General features: G+C 45.5%; 1 protein-coding gene across 4 annotated transcripts in view; it reads left to right on the forward strand.

Annotated features, from left to right (window-relative positions):
- The first annotated feature begins 10,826 nt into the window (after window positions 1-10,826).
- The window catches only part of ITGA7 (integrin subunit alpha 7), a 73,601-nt gene continuing 63,017 nt past the window's right edge, over window positions 10,827-21,410 (forward strand). For all 4 annotated transcript variants that reach the window (XM_083355474.1, XM_083355475.1, XM_083355477.1 and 1 more), the window contains exon 1: window positions 10,827-11,225. In XM_083355474.1, the coding sequence (XP_083211600.1) occupies window positions 11,053-11,225 (173 nt within the window). In that variant the 5' untranslated portion in view covers window positions 10,827-11,052. The remainder of the gene's footprint in view (window positions 11,226-21,410) is intronic.

Raw genomic sequence — 21,410 nt, forward strand, 5'->3', positions numbered from 1 at the left:
TGATGACACCCAGCTTTTCATCTCAACTCCAAACAATATCAGTGATGCCCTCGACGTGATGTCCCGCTGCCTGAAAGCGGTCCGGGAATGGATGGGGAGGAACAGGCTTCAACTGAACCCGGACAAGACTGAATGGCTGTACGTACCGGCAAGCCAGGATATTCAGAACGTCCCATCCCTTAACATTGGGGACAAGTTACTACCACCTGTTGATAGGGCCCGCAACCTGGGTGTCCTCCTAGACTCGCAGCTCTCCCTGGAAGATCACATAGGAGCTGTGACCAAGGGGGCCTTCTCTCGGGTTCGACTAGTTCGCCAACTACGGCCTTATCTGGACCTGGATGCCTTACGTACAGTCACCCATGCCCTTGTGACCTCTCGCCTAGACTACTGTAACGCTCTCTACATGGGGCTGCCCTTGAGATCCACTCGGAAGCTTCAACTGGTGCAAAGTGCAGCGGCACGGACACTCCTGGGAGCCTCCCGTTACTCCCATATCACACCTCTCCTCCGTGCGCTGCACTGGCTTCCGGTTGCCTTCCGTGTGAAATTCAAGGTGCTAACAATGACATACAAAGCCCTACATGGCATGGGTCCGGACTACCTACGGGAGCACCTTCTGCCAATGTCAGCACCCCACCGTCCTGTGCGCTCCCACAGAGAGGGCCTCCTCAGGGTGCCACCGCTCAAGGAGTGTCGGCTGGTGGCCCCCAGGGGGAGGGCATTCTCAGTGGGTGCGCCAGCCCTCTGGAACAGCTTACCAACCGAAATCCGGATGGCCCCCGACCTCCGCACCTTCCAGCGTGATTTAAAAACCTTCCTGTTCCAGCAATCCGGCCTGGCATGATAGCTTTAATTGGGGGTCCCAGTTTGTTTTACTATTGTTTTTATTGTTCAATCTGTATCTCTTCCTTCCTCTGTACACCGCCCCGAGTCCCTCGGGAGAAGGGCGGTCTATAAAAACAAACAAATAAATAAATAAATAAATAAATAAATTGGCCCAAGCCTACCCAGTTGGCTTTTTGCCTAAATCAAGGACTAAACTCCCAACTCTCCTGGTTTCTAGCCGGGTGTCTTAATCAGTGCACCAAACTGGGTATTTTAAGGGTTTGACTTGGGATATTTTTGTCTCAAGGACCGCCACCCCTCCCATTTTATTTATTTATTTATTTTGTATAGAGGCCTATTTATACATTTTCATGTTCTGTAACTTCCTACTGATTGCTTATTTTTATGTGCCTAAGTGGATGGGGGGAATTTGCTCACAACAATTACGGCAATAGATGTATTTCTCTATAAAACTAATACGGGCTTCACATGTGCAAGCAGCGCTTGGATATTTTATTATTCCATTTACAATGGTAAAAAACTCATTCTTGATAGGATGCATCATGGAGTGCTGTATCTAGGCAACAAGTCAAAAATTATATTATGGGAAATATCTGAAGCAAGCCTCTCCCATATACTGTAGATTAAATCTGCACTTGTTAGATCATAAGAAGGGGAAAGGCAAATATCTCATGCTCATCAGTTTAACTTGCAATAAAAATATACAACTTCTGTCATTTATTATTTTGCAATTTACCTCATGTGTATGTATCATTCAAGAGATGATGAATTAACAGTAAATAATTTTAAGAAGCTGGCAGTAATTAGAACGTGCGGGAATGAACTTGGCTGTTTTTATTAAAAAACATTAAATTAAGAATTACTGGTAGAGCCTTGTCACAGTGTAACTGAGAGAAGATGATTAAGCAAAATATGATATGGCATCTGAACTCACTGACTTCAGATGCCATATCATATTTTGCTTAATCACAGAATGATGAATTAAAATCGTAGCTGGATCAACAACAAAACTGCTACATTTATGTGCAAAGAAGTTGTGTTGGCCCAAGTATAGAAAGTAATCAGAAAAATAAGATAAATTCAAAAATCTTATTTGCTAATGAAAAAGGTACATTGATATCATGTTAGATGTGAGAACCTTGAGGCAGACATTTCTATCTAAATAAATTGAAAATGTTTCACAGATTTTGCTTGAGAAAATGACCATTCTGTGTGACACTTCCTGACTGGATTTGTATCCAATTGTTATTCTTACTCTCTTCTACCGTATTTTTTATCTACATCAGGGGTTCCTAACCCCTGGTCCGCGGATCGGCACCAGGCCATGGCATGCCAGAAACTGGGTCACGCAAACAAGTGAAGCCCCATGCATGAGATGCAGGCAGCATGCGAAACCACGTTCCCCCCTGCCGCCGGTTGGCGAAAAAAACCTCTCTCCATGGATCTAGTCCCTGGTGCCCAAAAAGTTGGGGGCCATTGATCTACATAGTTTTCTTATCAGCACAGAGATGACCCACCTACACTGAAAATTGTGTTTTCCATTTTATGGCAGCAGAAGCCTCTTCGTGGAAAATTGAATGTACATATAGAAGAGTTCCACCATCTACCCCAATCCAACTGCCTGTGGGACTGCCCCACTCCCTTCAGGAGGCTTGGTCCTGTCCTTTTCTATCTTCCTCATTTGAGCTGAAGGGTTGCAGCTCTTTCCCCCCCCCCCCCCGATATTTTGCTGGAAACATGACCCTAGACTTCGGTTCCCTAGGAAATATCAAGCTTTGCACACTGCGGCTTTCGACTGAAAATTCAGCATTATTCAGCACTATTCACTTTTCCATTTTTTTTTCATGCACTGGCCATCTACACTGTTTCCTCAGTATGTTGGTGGGTTGCCCACTTCTGCACTGGTAGCAGATGCCGGAGTGCCTGAAATAGTCCCTTGGTACTGTGCCATGGATTCATGGGAGGTGCTGTGAGGGGGAGATTCATAAGGCTTTGTATTTTGGGACAGACACAGTATGGAGGTACCTGTTTGCCATTTCTAGTACCCCCAAAGTGTGATCTGCAGTCTGGTAGGTTTTTTTTTTTTTTTACTTTCTTCCCTTGCACTGATTTGAAGAAAAAAAACACCCATATCCAACTCTGTTCAGACAGTTTGGCTATCTGTCAAATGAATAGTCTAAATGAAAGTTGAGTTTTCTAACTGACTGACTCCAAAAAAAGGTTTTAGAAGCTAACGGAGTCTTCTAAACAAGGAATTATTTTCCCCTTGTACATTATACAGCTAGTCCTCGACTTATAATAGTTCATTTAGTGACAGTTTGAAGTTAACAATGGCACTGAAAAAGGTGACTGGAGATGATTTTTCACACTTATGACCGTTGTAGCATCCCCATGGACATGTGATTTACATTCAGATGCTTGACAACTGACTCACATTTATGACAGCTGCAGTAACTCAGAGTCATGTGATCCCCTTTTGGGACCTTCTGACAAGCAAAGTCAATGGGGAATCCAGACTCACTTAACCATGGTACTAATTTAAGAACAGTTGCGATTCACTTAACAAATGTGACAAGAAAAGTCGTAAAATGGGGCAACACTCACATTGTAACAAATTTCTCACTTAGCAACAGAATGTTTGGGTTCAGTTGTGATAAATTCAGGGATATCGCCTGCCTGCACCTTAATTGTTAAAAAACCCCAAAAATGCTACTTCCAAAATGTATTTTTAAGCCTAATTTGGAAGTTGGCATTTACATTGTAAAAAAACCCCTCACCCAACTTATAAAATAGAACAAAAAAAACCCTGTGTTCATCCTAAAAGGAATATATACCCATCTTTCATCTGGAGAAAATAACAAGGATTTATACAATGCATCTTGTTCTTGCTAGACGTGTATTTAGAGCCAGCTAAAAGGCAATCCCCTTGCTCACTACCATAAAGAGTTGAGCCATTTATTACCAAACATGGTAATTCTGTTGGGTTTCAAAGTATGTTTGTATCCTCTTATGGCATGCATGTGGAAATAAGGCATAGAGACGAACAAAGAGAAGGCCGTGACAATTGAGAAACACTGTGGGAGACAAAAAGAGTTAATCTATGGGGAAGGAAAATGAAGATCACAATTGAAAATGTGTTCAGGAGAGTCTTTAATGGGCTGGCTTATGCTTTCAAGAGGATTTTTAGCAGTTCTAGCACTGGGGCCTCCACCCATGCCTGTCTCATAAATTGTGTGAAGAAGTTAACAAAAGGGCAGCTATTGGTTGCCCACTGCCTCTGTTCCAGTTCTACTACGCTAAAAGAGCACCCCCTCCCAAATCACACTGTGATGTTGAATTTCCTGCCAGTGCTGAAGGAAGCCTAAACCTAAATAATGTCTTTTTTAAGTTTGCTGCATTTTCCAAAGTGAATCTGCCTCCTCAGTTAAGGCCAGCTTGAAAATGCACATTTCACCACCGCACAAAGTTAAGAGGTGCCTGGATAAAAAGATAGACCTTCACCATAAACTTGCTGTCCCCAGAGATACATTTAATTTCTTCCCTCTTGAGGCTTAGGAAAGCATTTAAAATCTTCCTTTAAAACTGGCCTTTGGTATGGAGGTTTTTTTTAATGTTTTGAAAGTTCTATTTATCTGTTTGTCTATATACCCATCTGCTCAAAGAAGAACAAACAAACACACACATACTATATTATGGAGACGTTAGGGGTGGGTGAGAGATGCATTACTGGGTATTACTTTTATCCTATGTTCTCATGTACCGTGGAAAATAGTGTGACTGGGAAAGTGTACAACTTGTTAATCAATCAATGTACAAAACAAAACACTAATGGGGAGAAGAAGAAAACCTCTGCTAAATAAGGGCTGGGAATTTTAGTGATCATTGAACAATGAGTCAAAAAAAAAGGCAGAAAATGTGGACGGGCAGAATGAATTATAAAATATGTGAAACTATAGTTGGCACAAAATGGGGTAGCCGGGATCCTAGTTGGCCAAAACTGCTATTGTCATATAGCACCTATTTTCTGCCAGTAGGCGTACAATTCAAAGTGCTGTTTTTGACACGTGTATGATTTGGCTTTAAAGTAACTCCTTTCTCCAGGTGGGATCTAGCCAATCTGTCTATCTGCATGTAGAGAGATGACAGGCTGGTGGTAGGCTTCCTCCTCCATGCTATGGATTTGTTCCAGGAGCTGGGACTGCTATATAAACATTAGATGACAACAATATCCACGTCCTATAGAAACTGGGTTGAAACTGGTCCACTGAAGTCATGGTCTTAGATCAATACGATCGAAATCCAATTTGCAAGACAGTTTCCATTTGCCCATTCCTAGCCTACACCATCCCAGTGGTCTCAGTTAAAAAAAACAATGAATGTTAATCCTACATTAGTGCCAAACAGGCTCAAATTGTATTGTGGGTTCCCATTCATGTCTCTGTGTGTATAAATATAAACACATGTTGTTCAGTGAAGTTACCAAAGCTCCAGTTTAAGAATATTAACACACAATTCTGCACATACTGTACGTATTTAAAGAAACTCCACTGCATTCACTGTGACTTCATTTTCCTAAATTTAGGATTGAACCTTCCATGGCAAAATTCATCTTTAATAGAGCTAATGCAGAGGGGTCACATTCCCCTCTATTAGTATCATTAGGTTTCTTTGCATAATCCAGTTTTACTTCTGCGATTATTGCTGTACTACAAGCCAGCAACATACCTTCACTTGCAGTTAAGTCCAAGTGCATTTCATAAGACTTATTTATGTGTTCAAAAGCCCTGGCTAGCTCAGAATTTCTTCTGAAGAAAGTAGATACTGGCATTATCTAATCTGATGCTGTCCAGATGTATTTAGACTTTAATTCTCTTTGATTACGTAGCTAGCTAGGAATTCTGAAAACTGAGTCCAACACAGTCGTTCAGTAGCAGGAAAGGGATGCCTAGTATAAATTCATGGCACATTTCAATTGAACATATATCAAATCAAAATGTGAAATTATAAGGTGTATTGCAGAGGATATTAAATGAGATTATTTAAGGACCCTCTTACATAGTTTTCTTTGCTTGAACTAATTCCTGTCATTGACATTTTGAAAAATGAATTCCTGAAATATTTGCTTTCTTAAAGTACCCATCTGCCTGGGCATAGAATTATAAGTTTTAAAAAAATATCCAGCAAAATGATTCTATAGCAGCCAAAATTTCAATTGCCTGGCAATGCTGTTAAATCAAAGTCCAGTTACTTCAGCAAACCCCATTGCAAATCTCAAGACATTGTTCAGCTGTGTTTCATAAATCTGTATTTGTAATTATCCAACCTGTCCCAAGATCCTCCCAGAGGGGCAGTTTAAAGAAATTACCCAGTGGGTATTTTAAGCTGAAATATTTGCTGCTGAGTTGCCCGATATGGTGTAGCACATCTATTTAGAGTTTGGAAGCAGGCTGAACACTGGAGAATTGCAGGAATAAAGAAATATGCTCCCTGGGATCATCAGAAGAAACTGGGACCTTTTCCAGCTGGTGCTTACAATGTCCTTGCAGTGGTTTAAATAAACCAGAGCAAAAACTGGGAGACAGCTAGCTAAGAGAAGAAGCACTCATTTCAAAAGACCAGGCACTAACATGGAGGTAGGAGAGAGTCCTCAAAGACGTGGGTCCACACCTTCAGCTCAACAGAGAAGTCTCATGAATGGCACAAAAGCCCATCCCACTAACAGAAGAACGGGGTCCCGAGAGACAAACAACTTCCAAGTTCCTGTGACATTTGTGCAGCACTCCTCTGCTGTGTCCTGCCAATGTTCTGAACTCTCAGAGATGTAGTGTTTCTGCCAATACTCTAACGTCTCTTAAAACTTTCACAGCTACTTAAAAATAGCCCTCACGTCCTGGAAAATGTGATGGATGCTTTTCCTCCTGGCAGGGTCTCATCGTGTGAGGGTTGAATTTATTTATTTATGTATTAAGAAAATGTATAGGGCTACCCATGTTAAGCAAATAACTCTGGGCAACTAACAACGTGAGCCAGTACTGTATCAAACAACAAAATTACATTTAAAAATAAACTTGGTAAATATCAAATGCAAATGTCCCAGGATCTCACACATAACTCTCTGTCCCAAATGCACATATATTAGACTTGGCTAGTAGTATAACCCAGTCCTAGTGCCTGAGGAAAAAGCTAGATTTTTTTTCCAGCTTTCTGAAAAGTAAAGAGCCTCAGGGTCACTATTGTTGGTTTCCATTTTGAAATGTTTATAGGCAGTCCTAGGATAACTTAGTGTGACCTAGGCTGACCTCATGCCTTCTCTTTGTCAAGGCTCATGCTTATCTGTGCAAGTCTGATGGCCCTCAAACCATTCATTTGCACTGATACATCCCATTCAGACCAATATTTTTTATCCCCCCCCCCGCCCTGGATCCTGTATTTAGAAGCCTAGGCAAGCAGACCCCTGAGATTCTTGAACTCCTGATGGTTATGATCCCAGAGCTGACTACTTGCATTCTGCAGGAAATGGTAGTAGCCCATACTTTATTCCTCCCACAGAGTAGTAGTCCTGCAGGACAGGATAAGGCCTGGAGCTTTTACAGTTGAAGCAGAAGCTAACTTAACATTTCTCTCTTTCTGATGGACTTCCCTAGGGAAAATGTTGTCTTTCATTATTTTGCTTCTGATTTCCTTCTTGAAAACTGACATTGTTGGGTGGGGTCCAGGAACAGGATCTGCCTTGGAAGCTTCTATTGTTTGCTTGGTTGATTATAATTTCAGTTGCTGAGGCTGACCACTTGCTGACAGCTCTGGGTGATTCACAGAGGATTAAAAGCAATTTAGCACACATCCCCTCAGAAAACAACCCAGATAGTCAAAATGACTAAGGAAACACTTAATTTCTTCACATTTAATAGTCTAAAATCATGTTGATAGGCATTTACATCACTGACCTTTAAATGAAACGTAATGGAGAACATGGAGCAAAAAAATTGAAACCTAGTGAAACCGCAACATTCATCCTTCATTAGCTAATTGTCTCCAACATTCCATCTTTTTACATGGACCTTCTCAGCTCTGCTGCTCTCCTGAAAGGCCCATTTTGCCTAACAGAAGCAGGAACACTGACAAGGACCTGCCTAGAAGAGCAACAAAGACCATTGGGGGACTGAAGGCTAAAACATGAAGAACAGTTGCAGGAATTGGGTATGCCTAGTCTAATGAAAAGAAGGACGAGGGCTGACATGATAGCAGTGTTCCAATATCTAAAGGGCTGCCATGAAGAAGAGAGGGAATCAAGCTATTCTCCAAAGTGCCCAAAGGCAAGACAAGAAGCAACGGATGGAAACTAATCAAAGAGAGAAGCAACCTAGAACTAAGGAGAAATTTCCTGACAGAACAATTAATCAATGGAACAACCTGCCTCCAGAAGTTCTAAATGCTTCAACACTGGAGAAGAGATAGGAGAACCATTTATCTGAAATGTTATAGGGCAGTGATGGCGAACCTTTGAGAGACCGAGTGCCCAAACTGCAACCCAAAACCCACTTATGTATTGTTGGCTTCCGGGTGGGTGTGGCCCATTGGGTAGGCATGGCCCATTGGGTGGGAGTGGCTGCAGTGAGAACGGCAGACTGGGTGGGACTAAAACGTTCAATCAGTCAATTCTAACTCTGCGAGATCTTTTTTTTTCCCCACGAGAAGTTGAAATTGATTGATTGAACCTTTTTTTTTTGCACATGGCAGTGGAGACCTAAAGTGAAAAGGTTTTATAAAACCCAGCTGAAGGCCTAGGACTGGGGCGACGGCGCGTGTGCCCACAGAGAGGGCTCTGCGTGTCACCTGTGGCATGCGTGCCATAGGTTCGCCACCATGGGTATTGGGTTTCCTGCCTGAGCAGGAGCTTGTACTAAAAGACCTCCAAATTCCTTCCAACGCTGTTATTCTATTAGTCTTGTCATAAGTCGAAGACTACCTGTATGGCCTCTGCTAAATTCTGGGAGGACAGCCATATCCCAGAGTTTATAATTTCAACTAGCTTCCCCAAACTGGCCAGCCAATCAGATTTATTTTTATTTTATTTTATTTTAATTCCATTTATATCCCGCCCTTCTCCGAAGACTCAGGGCGGCTTACAAGCTTAGCAGTAGCCTTCATTCTATGTATATGCCTGCTTATTAGGGCTTTCACACACACCCCAGCGGCATTATTACAAAGTCATCTTAATTGCCCCCAACAATCTGGGTCCTCATTTTACCTACCTCGGAAGGATGGAAGGCTGAGTCAACCTTGAGCCTGGTGGGACGCAAACCTGCACTAATTGCAGGCAGCTGGTGTTACTTAAGGAGGCATTAGCCCACTGCTCCACCAAGGCTCTTACAAATCCCTAGGATTTCTTACCATGGCTCTTTTAACTTCTTTTTTTTTTAAAAAAAAACCCTCTGCTTTTCTGTGGTTTAGAGTTCCTTTCTTGTAAAGCAGACACTTAACCACTTTTGCCATAAACATATTTCTTCTCAATGTTGTGTTCCTTCTTCATATTGAAGCCACAGCAGAAATGAATTGGTTTATCCTTAATTCAATTAAATTTCTATTTTGTTCCCTTGACCCAGACAAGGAACCTGAACTGACACACCCATTGGGGGGTGGTGTGGACATCTACAGAGCCATCAGTTCCACGGGATTTATTTATTTATTATTTATTAAATAATTTGCCACCTATCTGCCCATCTTGTAATGAAATAATTCTGGGCAGCTTCGGACAAGCGCTGGCTCTTCGGCTTTGAAATGGAGATGAGCACCGGCCCCTAGAGTCGGAAATGACTAGCACGCATGTGCGGGGGAACCTTTACCTTTTACCTTTATTCCAAAATAATATCTGTGGCTGTGGAATCCTTGCTGGTGTATGAGCCTGGTTGTTTGCTTGCAGACATTTCATTAGTCAACCAAGTAACACCATCAGTGCTAATGAGCATAGTTTTGCTGCCTGTTTAATATATAGTAGCTTGCCCTGCCAGTTTTTTTGGGCGAGGGGTATGATTCCATGGTGATTCCTTATTATTAAACTAGCGGTTTCTACCTGATTGTTTGCCTGGTGTTGATCCCTGCTTACCTGATCAATCTGGAGAGGAAGTGTTTCAGCCTTTTGCTTGAAAAAGTATGCGAGCAAGAAGAAATAAGCCACAGATCTCAATATACAGGTAATCCTCGACTTACAACAGTTTGTTTAGTGACCATTCAAAATTACAATGACACTGAAAAAAGTGATTTATGACCATTGCAGCATCCCCATGGTCCCGTAATCAGAATTTGGATGCTTGGCAACTGGTTCATATTTATGACGGTTGCATTGTCCCAGGGTCATCTGACCACCAGTTGCGACCTTCTAACAAGCAAAGTCAACGTGGGGAAGCCAGATTCACTTAACAACGGGGCTGTTAACTTAACAACCGCCGTGGTTCATTAAACAACTGTGGCGAGAAAAGTTGTAAAATAGGGCAAAAACGGCCTTAAACAAATGTTTCACTTAGCAACAGGGCTCAAGTGCGGTGGTAAGTCGAGGACTACCCTGCACATGCCAAGCTGCCACTTCGCTTGGAAGTCATCTCTAGTTATCCACCCGTCAGAAGAGAAAAGGTTGCCAAGGAGGAGGAGGAGGAGGAGGAGGAGGAGGAGGAGGAGGAGGAGGAGGAGCTCTTTCTTGCGGCCCTGGGTGACAGACAGTCGGGTTTCTCCTTGTCCTTTTACCTGGGGTTCCCTTCTGACCGCAGCTTTAACAGTGGCCCGTTCGGATCCCGCGGCTTGCGGCGGTGTGCCTGCGTGTGTGAGGGAGGGAGTGGGAGTGTGTGGGGGGGAGTTCGGCACCTGCTTTCCAGTTCTCCGCTCCCTCCTGTCCAATAAGCGTGGAGCGTGGAGGGGGCGTGTTTGTTGTGGGAGCGCGGGGCTCCGCCCAGCGGCACTTCAGAATGGATGAGGGACTGGGAACCCGCGCGCGGGCGGCCGAGGGAAGCGAGCTTGCCTCTCCTCGGGAGTTTGGTTACACGCCGAGGTTGGCCGGCCCTCGGGCAGCGCAGAGGGAGAGCCAAGGCCCGTGACTGAGGCGGACAGCTGGCAGCAAAGCCTCCGAAGGGGACGGCGGGCTGCGAAGCGTTGGAGCCGCGGGGGGCTCGCCCGGCTCGCCTGCAGTTGCTGCCTGCCGCGACGCCTCGCAGGATGCCTGGGGCGCTGGAGTTTCGCCTGTTCGGCTTCCTCAGCCTTTACCTCTGGGGGAATTCCGCCTTCAACCTGGATGTCGCCGAGCCCATCGTCAAGCGGGGAGAGAAAGGCAGCTTCTTCGGCTTCTCCGTGGCATTGCACCAGCAGCTGAGTCCGCAGCCCATCAGCTGGTAAGTCGTCCCCCCCCCCCGCCGCCCGGCTTCCAGGACTGGAGATTTGGATGCTGATCCCGGGGACAAGCCGAAAGGGGAGGGAGGTAGACGGTCGCCCACGGAGGACGATCTCTAGAGCCGCGCGAACGAGGCGATCAAACTTTCGCCTGGTCATTTAGTATCAGGAGGATCACGCATCTTTTCCGGGAGTCTTCTGAATTTAGATTTCTCGGTGTCTTGAGCTTGAACACCGCTCACGTAAATTCATCGGTCCCTGCCTAATTCCCTGGGTACTGCAGTGGAAACACAGGCTGATTCTGGGTGCAAAATATGTGGAATATATACGATCGGGAATATTTTCTTTCCTAATGCCTCTGGCTTTGGCAGTAGGAGAGAAGGACCAGATAAAGAGCAATTTGTTTCCTTTCAGTGGTCCCGTGGTGGATATTTATTATTATGTTTTTTTAAAATTCCAATGCAATTTGGGCACATCATCTACAGGGTGTGCAAATTAGATACATTCTCCACTGCCCTACCCCAAATATTTTTAATATTTCTGTAGAGGGAAGGGAATCCTTGATCTTGATGGGTGTGTTGCCAGAGTTTGCATTTTTGGGGTGATAATTGAGTGTTTTCAAAGGTTTGTTTTTTTTAACCTTGCCTTACAGTGTCTTCCCGCAAGCTTTTCCCTAGTTAAATAGATGGTGTATTATTATGAGATTTTTTCCTTCTTATGCCTATAAGCTATTTTTTTTGGAAATGCATTTTTCTCCTTTCTCTTTCTTCTTCCTGCCTGAGACTGGAAAGATGGAATTCTGAGAGATGCCGCTGTCTTATTCAGTGCTAAGGCAGCTGAATCATTGCTGAAGGCAAGGTCTCCTTTGCCAGGGCTGTATTCATAATTAGCTTGTGGCTACAGCAATTCTGATGATGGCTTTGCAGGGAGCAAATGCAGAAGCACTGAAGTGGCACAGAAGAAAGAGAGAGAGGGCGGGGAGAGAGAGAAGGGAAGGGAAGGGAAGGGAGAAAGAAAGAAAGAAAGAAAGAAAGAAAGAAAGAAAGAAAGAAAGAAAGAAAGAAAGAAATTGTAAATGCCTTATTTTGTGGAAGCAAGGGGCCACGCACTTGGGGAAAGTCTGCTGAGATTCCCCCTTTGGAGCTGAAATCAGAGAGGAAGATGAGCCTGTGATCTGAATAGAAAAGCCAGATCATGACTGTATGAACCTGTCAGCTGGGTGGTTGTGCACATGCATTAGGAAATCTTGGGGATGGCATCACTAGGACGGTTCCCAAAGGGTAGAGTGAGAGTATCTTCCTTCAGTTAGAAAAGAGTGGAGGGAATTCTAGCGACTCTCTGAAGTGTGTTATTTCTTCCATGCTTGGTTTCTCTGGGGACGTTGTGACCTAGGATCCATTTCCCCTGTAATGTTGCTGTGAGGCTACTGACAAAAGTGGAGCTTCTAACTGCTTTGCATGCAGCTTAATTTAGCCCCTGCTTTTCAACAGGCTGCTGAAGATTGCTTTGGTCCTACTGAACTTTCCATGATGGCCTCATTCACCTTCCTTCCTGGAAGTGTTGCCCTTTTTTTCTCTTACTGGTAGTGGTTGTCAGCTTCTTGGACTTTATTGTCTTGTTTCCCTATAATAATAATGGTACAATGCTTTTTTTTAAAATTGCATTTGCAGTCAGGGCTGGTCTGTCAGCAGCCTCTGCAAACAGGAAATGTGAAGGACAAGTTGCCTCGAAGTGTGAGATAGGTGGCATGTATTGTAAATGTAATACGGTAAATAAATAATAAAAGAAATGGTCCTGGAAAGATAGGCTACGAACTGCTCTGGCTAATTCCGGAATCTAAATAATATTGTATTAGAGGCAGCTTTTTCTTGGGCTTCCACAATTTCTTCAAGAGGAACCTGAAGCTACAAATGTGTAACTGCTTTCCAAGACATGATTCTAGAGATGGAGAAATGAACAATAGATAATCCTCAACTTACAGCCATTTGTTTAGCGACTGTTCAAAGTTACAACGGCACTGAAAAAAGTGACTTTGTTTTTCACACTTATGACCATTGCAGCGTTCCCCATGGTCACATGATCAAAATTCAGATGTTTGGCAGCTGGCTCAATATTTGTGACGGTTGCAGGGTCCCAGGGTCACGTGATCACCTTTTGCAACTTTCTGACAAACAGTCAGTGGGGAAGACAGATTCACTTACCAACTGTCTTACTAACTTATCAACTGCAGTGATTCACTTGACAACTTTGGCAAGAAAGGTCGCAAAATGGGGCAAAACTCACTTAACAAATGTCTCTCACTTGGCAACAGAAATGTTGGGTTTAATTGTGCTCGTAAGTTCAGGACTGCTTTTAGTTGTCTTGCTACCACTCAACATTATGGCCTAAGAGGGTAGAGAGATCCAGGTTCTTTAACACTGGTTAACCATGTCATTCGTATTTGATAACTTTAAATCTCATTTCTTCACCTATACATGGAAATATTTATGATTCAGTGGCAGGATTTGACAGACAAATGTAGACAGGAAAGTACTTTGCAGACTGACATGTCCCATGAATAATTGATAATTAGGGAAGACAATATTTATATACTTGGAACTCCATTTTACAGATAGTTCCCAGATAAACCCATATGATAGCAGTTAAAAGTCTGCCAAGCTTCTGCAGCAGAGCACCATGTGCTTTCAGGTCATAGAATGTCCATCTTTTCTCATCATCCTATTCCCAAGTAGTAAAGCAAACACTTAAGAGTCTCATAAACTGGCCATAATAGCAACTTTTGCATAATTAGAAGTTTAAAGCTCTGCAGCACCTCGCATATGCAAAGAAACAGGGACCATGGGTTTATTAACTCAGTAAGCCTATGCTTTGTGTTTGGAAGATGCTTGGAGGTCCGCAAAAGTACAGCCTAATTTTGGGAAGGAGTCCTCATCTTTTCCTCCAGTTTCGAAGACTTCACAGGCGTAGAAAAAGCTACGTCCTCCCTGAATCCCCGTCCCCTGCTCCAACCTTCCGAGTAGGTGATTTTTGTGGCACACTAAGCAGCTTGTATTGCAGCATGAAAGCAACAAACAAAATAATTCTTTCCTTGAGCTTAATCTGGGGGAAAATAAAGGACAGCCCTGTTCTCAGGCTAATTTCACAGGTATAACATGAAACTGAATGCAAGACTCTATTTCTGGTAGTGCTAGTCTGTGGACAGATGAAAGCACTCAGATGAAGCACTCAGATGAAACTTTGCTACACAAAAGTAATCTTCATTAATGGTATATAGCAGTGTGGCGAACCTATGGCACGTGTACCAGAGGTGGCACGCGGAGCCCTCTCTGTGGGCACGCGTGCTGTTGCCCCAGCCCTGCCTCCCCCCGCAACCCCCTTCTCACCAGCAGCCTGCCTGGAGGAGAGGCTCCCCCAGGCGCAGCCCACATGGAGCAGCGCAGCCAAGCACATGGCAGCCGGGCAGCAGGGGCAAGACTCCGCCCTCACACCCCATCATGTGCAGATGATGCTGCGGGGTGCGGGTGGAGGGCGTGGCTGCCATGGCGCTGCAAGGCTACCTGGGCGATCTGTGGTGAGTGGCCCTGCGGGCAGGTGGAGCAGGGGGCAGAGCAGGGCCGGGCCGTTTTTTGGGCACTCGGTCTCTAAAAGGTTCGCCATCACTGGTCTATAGCAAAAAGGTTTCATAAAGCTGACTAGAGCAGGGTAGGCAACCTTGGCTCTTTTATGACTCCAGCTGGCTCAGGAATTCTGGGACTTGAAGTCCACGAGTCATAAAAGAGCCCAGGTTGCCTACCCCTGGACTAGAGCAAGAGCATGTATGTTCTGACAGTATACAGGTAGTCCTCGACTTACAACAGTTCATTTAGTGTCCGTTCAAAGTTTCAACAGTCCTGAAAAAGTGACTTATGACTGTTTTTCATACTTATGACTGTTACAGTATCCCCATGGTTGCCTGATCACAATTCAGACGCTTGGCAACTGACTCATATTTATGACGGTCACAACATTCTGGGATCATGTGATCACCTTTTGTAGCCTTTGTCAATGGAGAAGCCAGATTCATTTAACAACAAGGCGACTAGCTAAATGACTGCCATGTTTCACTTGACAACTGGTGGCAAGAAAAGTCGTAAAATGGAGTAAAACTCACTTCACAAATGTTTCAGTTAACAACAGAAAGTTTGGGCTCCATTTTGGTCGTAAGTCAAAGACTGTATAAAGTATCTATAAAGGCATTACTGTATATAAATTATAGTGTGGACTCTTATATCTTGCAGTTTGATTTTTTTTAAAAAAAATTTCGAGTAAAACTTTGGACACGTCGCAATCCTAGCAAAAATATGATGTTTGCTAGGATTGCAGAAGCTGGTAAAAGTTACTTTGCAGACTTTATCTGATCTTCAAGTTATTTATTTATTAAGCTTACCTGCTGCCCATTTCGCCTAGAGGCGACTCATCATGATTGCCAAAGAAAATCCCAAATGAAGGCCCAGACAGTTTCTAGACTAGAGGAATTTTGTGAACTCCCCCCCCTTGATCTCTTCTTCATTTGAATTTTAGTTAGCCAGTGAATGAACCAATTCTGCATTCCGTTCCCCCACCACCACCCACCAATGTAAGGTAAAGGTAAAGGTTCCCCCGCACATGTGTGCTAGTCGTTTCTAACTCTAGGGGCCGGTGCTCATCTCCGTTTCAAAGCTGAAGAGCCAGCGCTTGTCTGAGGACGTCTCCGTGGTCATGTGGCCGGCATGACTGGACGCCAAAGGCGCACGGAGCGCTGTTACCTTCCCACCGTACTGGTCCCTATTTTTCTACTTGCATTTTTACGTGCTTTCGAACTGCTAGGTTGGCAGAAGCTGGGACGAGTAACAGGCGCTCACTCTGTTACGCGGCACTCGGGATTCGACCCGCCAAACTGCCGACCTTCTGATCGACAAAGCTCAGCGTCCTAACCCACTGAGCCACCGCGTCCCTACCACCAATGTATTAGAAGACAATTACACATCTAGTTGTGTTAAGGGCTAGCGGCTGCTTCCTCTTTTTCAGTGCATTTTATGATTCTCTGGGCTCTTCCATCATTTGAGAACCTTAATTTAATTTAATTTAATTTATTGAGATTTTTATACCGCCCTTCTCCCAAAGGGACTCAGGGCGGTTCACAGGGCATAAATATAAATGACAATACAAACATTAAAAGACAATTAAATCAATGCCCAAGTTAAAACAAGAATAATAAAACAAGCCTATAAAAACCCATGTACCCCCATCAGGCCAGACCCGCTAGTTCAAATAAATGGGTCTTCAACCCGCGACGGAAGGATCGGAGGTCTGATGCCGTCCGGAGCTCAACCGGCAGTTGGTTCCATAACGCCGGAGCACCCACAGAGAAGGCCCTCCCCCTGGGGGCCACCAGTCGACATTCCTTGACAGGAGGCACCCTGAGGAGGCCCTCTCTGTGGGCGCGCACAGGGCGGAGGGGAGTCGACGCCGGCAGCAGGTGGTCCTCGAGGTATCGCGGACCCATGCCATGTAGGGACTTAAAGATCATAACCAAAACCTTGAACCTTACCCGGAAGACAACTGGTAACCAATGCAGCTCACGGAGCAAAGGTGTAACATGGGAGTACCGGGAAACTCCCAAGACAACTCTCGCGGCCGCATTCTGTACCAGTTGGAGCCTCCGAGTAGTCTTCAAGGGAAGTCCCATGTAGAGAGCATTACAGTAGTCTAGGCGAGAGGTCACGAGCGCATGAGTGACCGTACATAAGGCCTCCCGGTCCAGATAGGGCCGCAACTGGCGCACCAGGTGAACCTGGGCAAAAGCCCCCCTAGTCACGGCCACTATATGATCCTCCAAAGTGAGTCGTGAATCTAGGAGGACTCCCAAGTTGCGAGCCCTATCCACAGGGGGTAAAAGCTCACCCCCCATAGAAAGAGATGGAACATCCCAGGTGTCACGGGAAGCCGGAATGTACAGCCACTCAGTCTTGTCAGGGTTGAGTTGAAGTCTGTTCCTCCCCATCCAGGCCCGAACCGCCTCCAGGCAACGGGACATCACAGCGAGGGCATCACTGGGGTGGTTTGGGGTCGAAATGAAAAGTTGGGTATCATCAGCATATTGATGATACCCAACTCCAAAACCACGAATGATCTCACCCAGCGGTTTCATATAGATGTTGAACAGGAGAGGCGAGAGGACCGACCCCTGAGGAACTCCACAAGCGAGAGTCCTAGGGGTCGACCTCTGCCCCCCTGCCAACACCGACTGCGAGCGTCCCAGGAGATAGGAGGAGAACCACTGAAAAACCGTGCCTCCCACTCCCAATCCCCTGAGACGCCGCAGCAGGATACCATGGTCGATGGTATCGAAAGCCGCCGAGAGGTCTAATAGGACTAGGACAGAGGAATATCCCCTATCCCGAGCCCTCCAGAGATCATTCACCAGAGCGACCAATGCCGTCTCCGTGGTATGCCCGGGCCTGAAACCCGATTGGTAAGGGTCCAGATAATCCGCTTCATCCAGGACCAGAGGGAGCTGATGCGCCACCACACTCTCAACAACCTTCGCAAGAAAGCGAAGGTTGGAGACTGGACGAAAGTTGTTCAATACAGCTGGGTCCAAGGCAGGCTTCTTGAGGAGAGGTCTCACCACCGCCTCCTTCAAGATGGTGGGGAAATAACCCTCGCTCAAAGAAGCAGATATAACCGCCTGGAGCCAGCCTCGTGTCCTCTCCCTAGCTGCATAAACCAGCCAGGAAGGGCACGCGTCCAATAAACATGTGGTGGAGCTCAGCCTTCCCATAATCCTGTCCACTTCATCAGGGGTCACAGAATCAAACTCTTCCCAGATAACATTGACAAGACCACCCGTGTCCTGATCGCCAGACTCTGCCCAGCTGGAGTCCAAACCGGTCCGAATCCGAGCGATTTTATCCGACAGATGTTGACTAAATTCCTCGGCACGACCCTGCAAGGGATCCTCCCTCACCTCCTGATTAAGAAGTGAGCGAGTCACCCTAAACAAGGCAGCCGGGCGATTATCTGTGGACGCGATGAGGGTGGAGAAGTAATTACACCTCGCCTCCCTCATCGCAGCGAGATAAGACCTAATGTAGGTTCTTAACCGCAATCGGTCGGGTTCAGATCGGCTGGACCTCCAGCAGCTCTCTAGGCCCCGTTTCCGACGCTTCATCTCCCGGAGCTCCGCGGAGAACCATGGAGCTAGCTGGGATCTGCGCCGGGTCAGGGGCCGCAAGGGTACAACCCGGTCGAGTGCCTCAGTGGCTGCCCTTTCCCAGGCTTCCACTAAGGCATCCGCCGAGCTGTGAGCAATGGAGGCAGGTGGGGACCCCAGCGCCGCTTGGAATCTATCAGGATCCATTAGGCGTCTGGGGCGGTACCATCTAGTTGGCTCCGTACCCCCACGGCGGGGGGTGGCAAAATGGAAGACCAGCCGCAGGAGGTGATGATCGGTCCATGACAGGGGCATAATAAATGGAAAGCCCCCACCAAGATCATCCAACCACCGTCCAGATAAGAAAATCAGGTCAAGGGTGTGGCCTCCCTCATGAGTTGGTTCAGAAATTACCTGCGTCAGGTCCATGGCCGTCATGGAAGCCATGAACTCCCGAACAAGCTCAGATGAACCTCCCAGGGATGGTAGGTTGACGTCTCCCAAAACTATAAGTTTGGGGAACTCAACCACCAACCCCGAGAGGATATCGAGCAGCTCGGGCAGGGCTGCCGCTACGCGACTAGGCGAAATGTACACGAGCAGCAAGCCCAACTGCGCCCCAGAGCCAAATCTCATAAAGAGAGACTCACACCCGACTATCTGAGGAACGGTGGTCTCTCGCGGACATAAGGTCTCCCTAACGATCACCGCCACACCCCCACCCCTACCCTGAGCTCGAGGCTGGTGTAGCACCCGGAAGCCTGGTGGGCAAAGGTCAACCAAAGGGACCCCACCCTCTGGGCCCAACCAAGTCTCCGTGATGCAAGCCAGGTCCGCATGCTCACCCTCAACTAAATCCCTAACAAGGGGAGCTTTGTTAACCACGGACCTGGCATTCAGGTACACCAGCCGGAGCTCAGGAGGCTGCACATCCTCGCTCCCGGAACCTCGGGAAAGAAGGAGAGGGTCGGAGCGCCCCACCGCTTGCAAATAGCGGAGACGGCCCTCCCGGTAACGATATGGCCCCCTGTCTATCCGCCTGCTGCCATTCCCCGTCGTGGGAATTGGTAATCCCACGACTCGCTCATGAGCCCCGGAGACAACGACCCCTCGTTCTCCCCCCACGCAGTCAGACCCAAGTCTGGCCTGAACTATGGTTGATTGGCCGCCCCCCAAAGCCAGACAACCCCTATCTCCCACCCCTCTCCCCAACCCCGTAAAAATTTTTGATAAAAACATAATCAGGGGCCTCTTATTAAATTTATGTTGACGGCCCCTGCCCCTGCCCAGCCATGTACTGTATGTAATGTACTGTATGCGGAGAACACAAACCCTCTTTTTCCCTGACTGATCTCATGCTTTCATTTCAATTCGTGGATTAAATTGTGTCTTTTTGGCCTTGGATGAGCTTGGGAAAATTTCAGATACTGTAAGTCTATTACCACCACCACCACCATCACACACATACACACGCTTCTCCGCAAACACAACCATGTGAGGATTTTTTGCCAGTTTGAAAGCGGCTGCAGACCTCCCCATTCCCACAAGGTCGGTGGGACTGGAGAGCTTGAACTGATTGATTTCTGGCTCAGCTGCTGTGTGTAGCCAACAAGAGATCTGCAGATGGGGTGGGGGGGGATGTAGGATTGGTTTGGCTGCTGATGCATTGAGATGCTGTAGCTCCATTTCTCCATGGGAATACATTCTCACTCACTCCTTCTCTCAGGTCCTGATCTTTATGCCCTGCAATGAAACACTGTCTTTACAGATTTGCAACTTTCCTCCAAGCGCAAATGAAACGTACTGGGTGTAGGAAACAAAATCACCTTCAGAGGCGGCTCTGAAAAACAAGCTCAACCTAACAACGTGACCTTATTATTATTTTCCTCCAAGCTTTCTTGATTTCAGTCAGCTCATTTAGGAAGTGAAAATGCTTTTTTTTGCTTTTTCTTCTATTTAGCCTTTCCTCTTCTACTGTAAATCACCCAGGGGTTCTGCCGCAGATACTGATCTATTTGCCTTGGCTCAAAACGATGTAAGATGTGAGTTTTCTTCTCTTCAGAACTTCACTGTTCACTCGCTCTGCTTCTATGATACTTGCCAGCAGAATTTCTAGATAATTGCCTTTTTCCTCTGCAGTTGCTGCTCCATGCAGAGAAATATAGCTATGATATATTAGGTTGCAGTAATTTATTATTATCCAAATACAGGGTTTATAACCTATATATTCTTGGTTTCCTATTTGCAAATTGTTTTTAACATTTAATGAAAAAATATTTACAATAAATTAAAAAAACACACAATAGTACTGTACATTGGTGGAAATTTTATTTATTTTATTTTATTTATATACCGCCCTTCTCCCGAAGGACTCAGGGCGGTGTACAGGGCAATAAATACCAAAAGTACAAAATACAAAAATTAAAAACAAATTAAACAATTGTGCCCGAATACAATAAATTAATTAAAAACAGTAATTAAAACCCCAAACCCATCAGACCAGGCCGGCTTGTTCAAATAAATAAGTTTTTAGATCACGTCGGAAGGAGCGAAGGTCGGGAGCCATCCGGAGCTCAACCGGTAAACGGTTCCAAAGGTCTGGCGTGCCCACAGAGAACGCCCGTATTTCATAATGATGCTGTTGTTCACTAAAACCCCTCTTAAAAATTGCATATTTAAATCCATAAAACTGCAGAAAGCATAACAGTACAACATCATTGTAGTGCAACACACTGAAGTACAGAATAGCCAGAAATGAAGAGCCACTAAGCACAAATGTAGCCCAAAGCCTGAATAACGAATAAAAGCTGATAATGCTTTGCATTCCCTGGAACTAAATTCTGCATTTGTAGTGCTTGTATCAAAATGCCCTCTTCTCTTTTGGGTCTGCTAGTAAAGTCCAATCAAATTTGTGATAAATTTTTATGACAGGTTTGTGCAGTTGTGTTGATAACAACATGCTACTGCCTTAATGTCTATGGAGATTCTCAGTCGTCCAGGTCATGGTTATCCC

This window comes from Vipera ursinii, assembly GCF_947247035.1.
Source record: "Vipera ursinii genome assembly, chromosome: 2".
NCBI lineage: Eukaryota > Metazoa > Chordata > Lepidosauria > Squamata > Viperidae > Vipera > Vipera ursinii.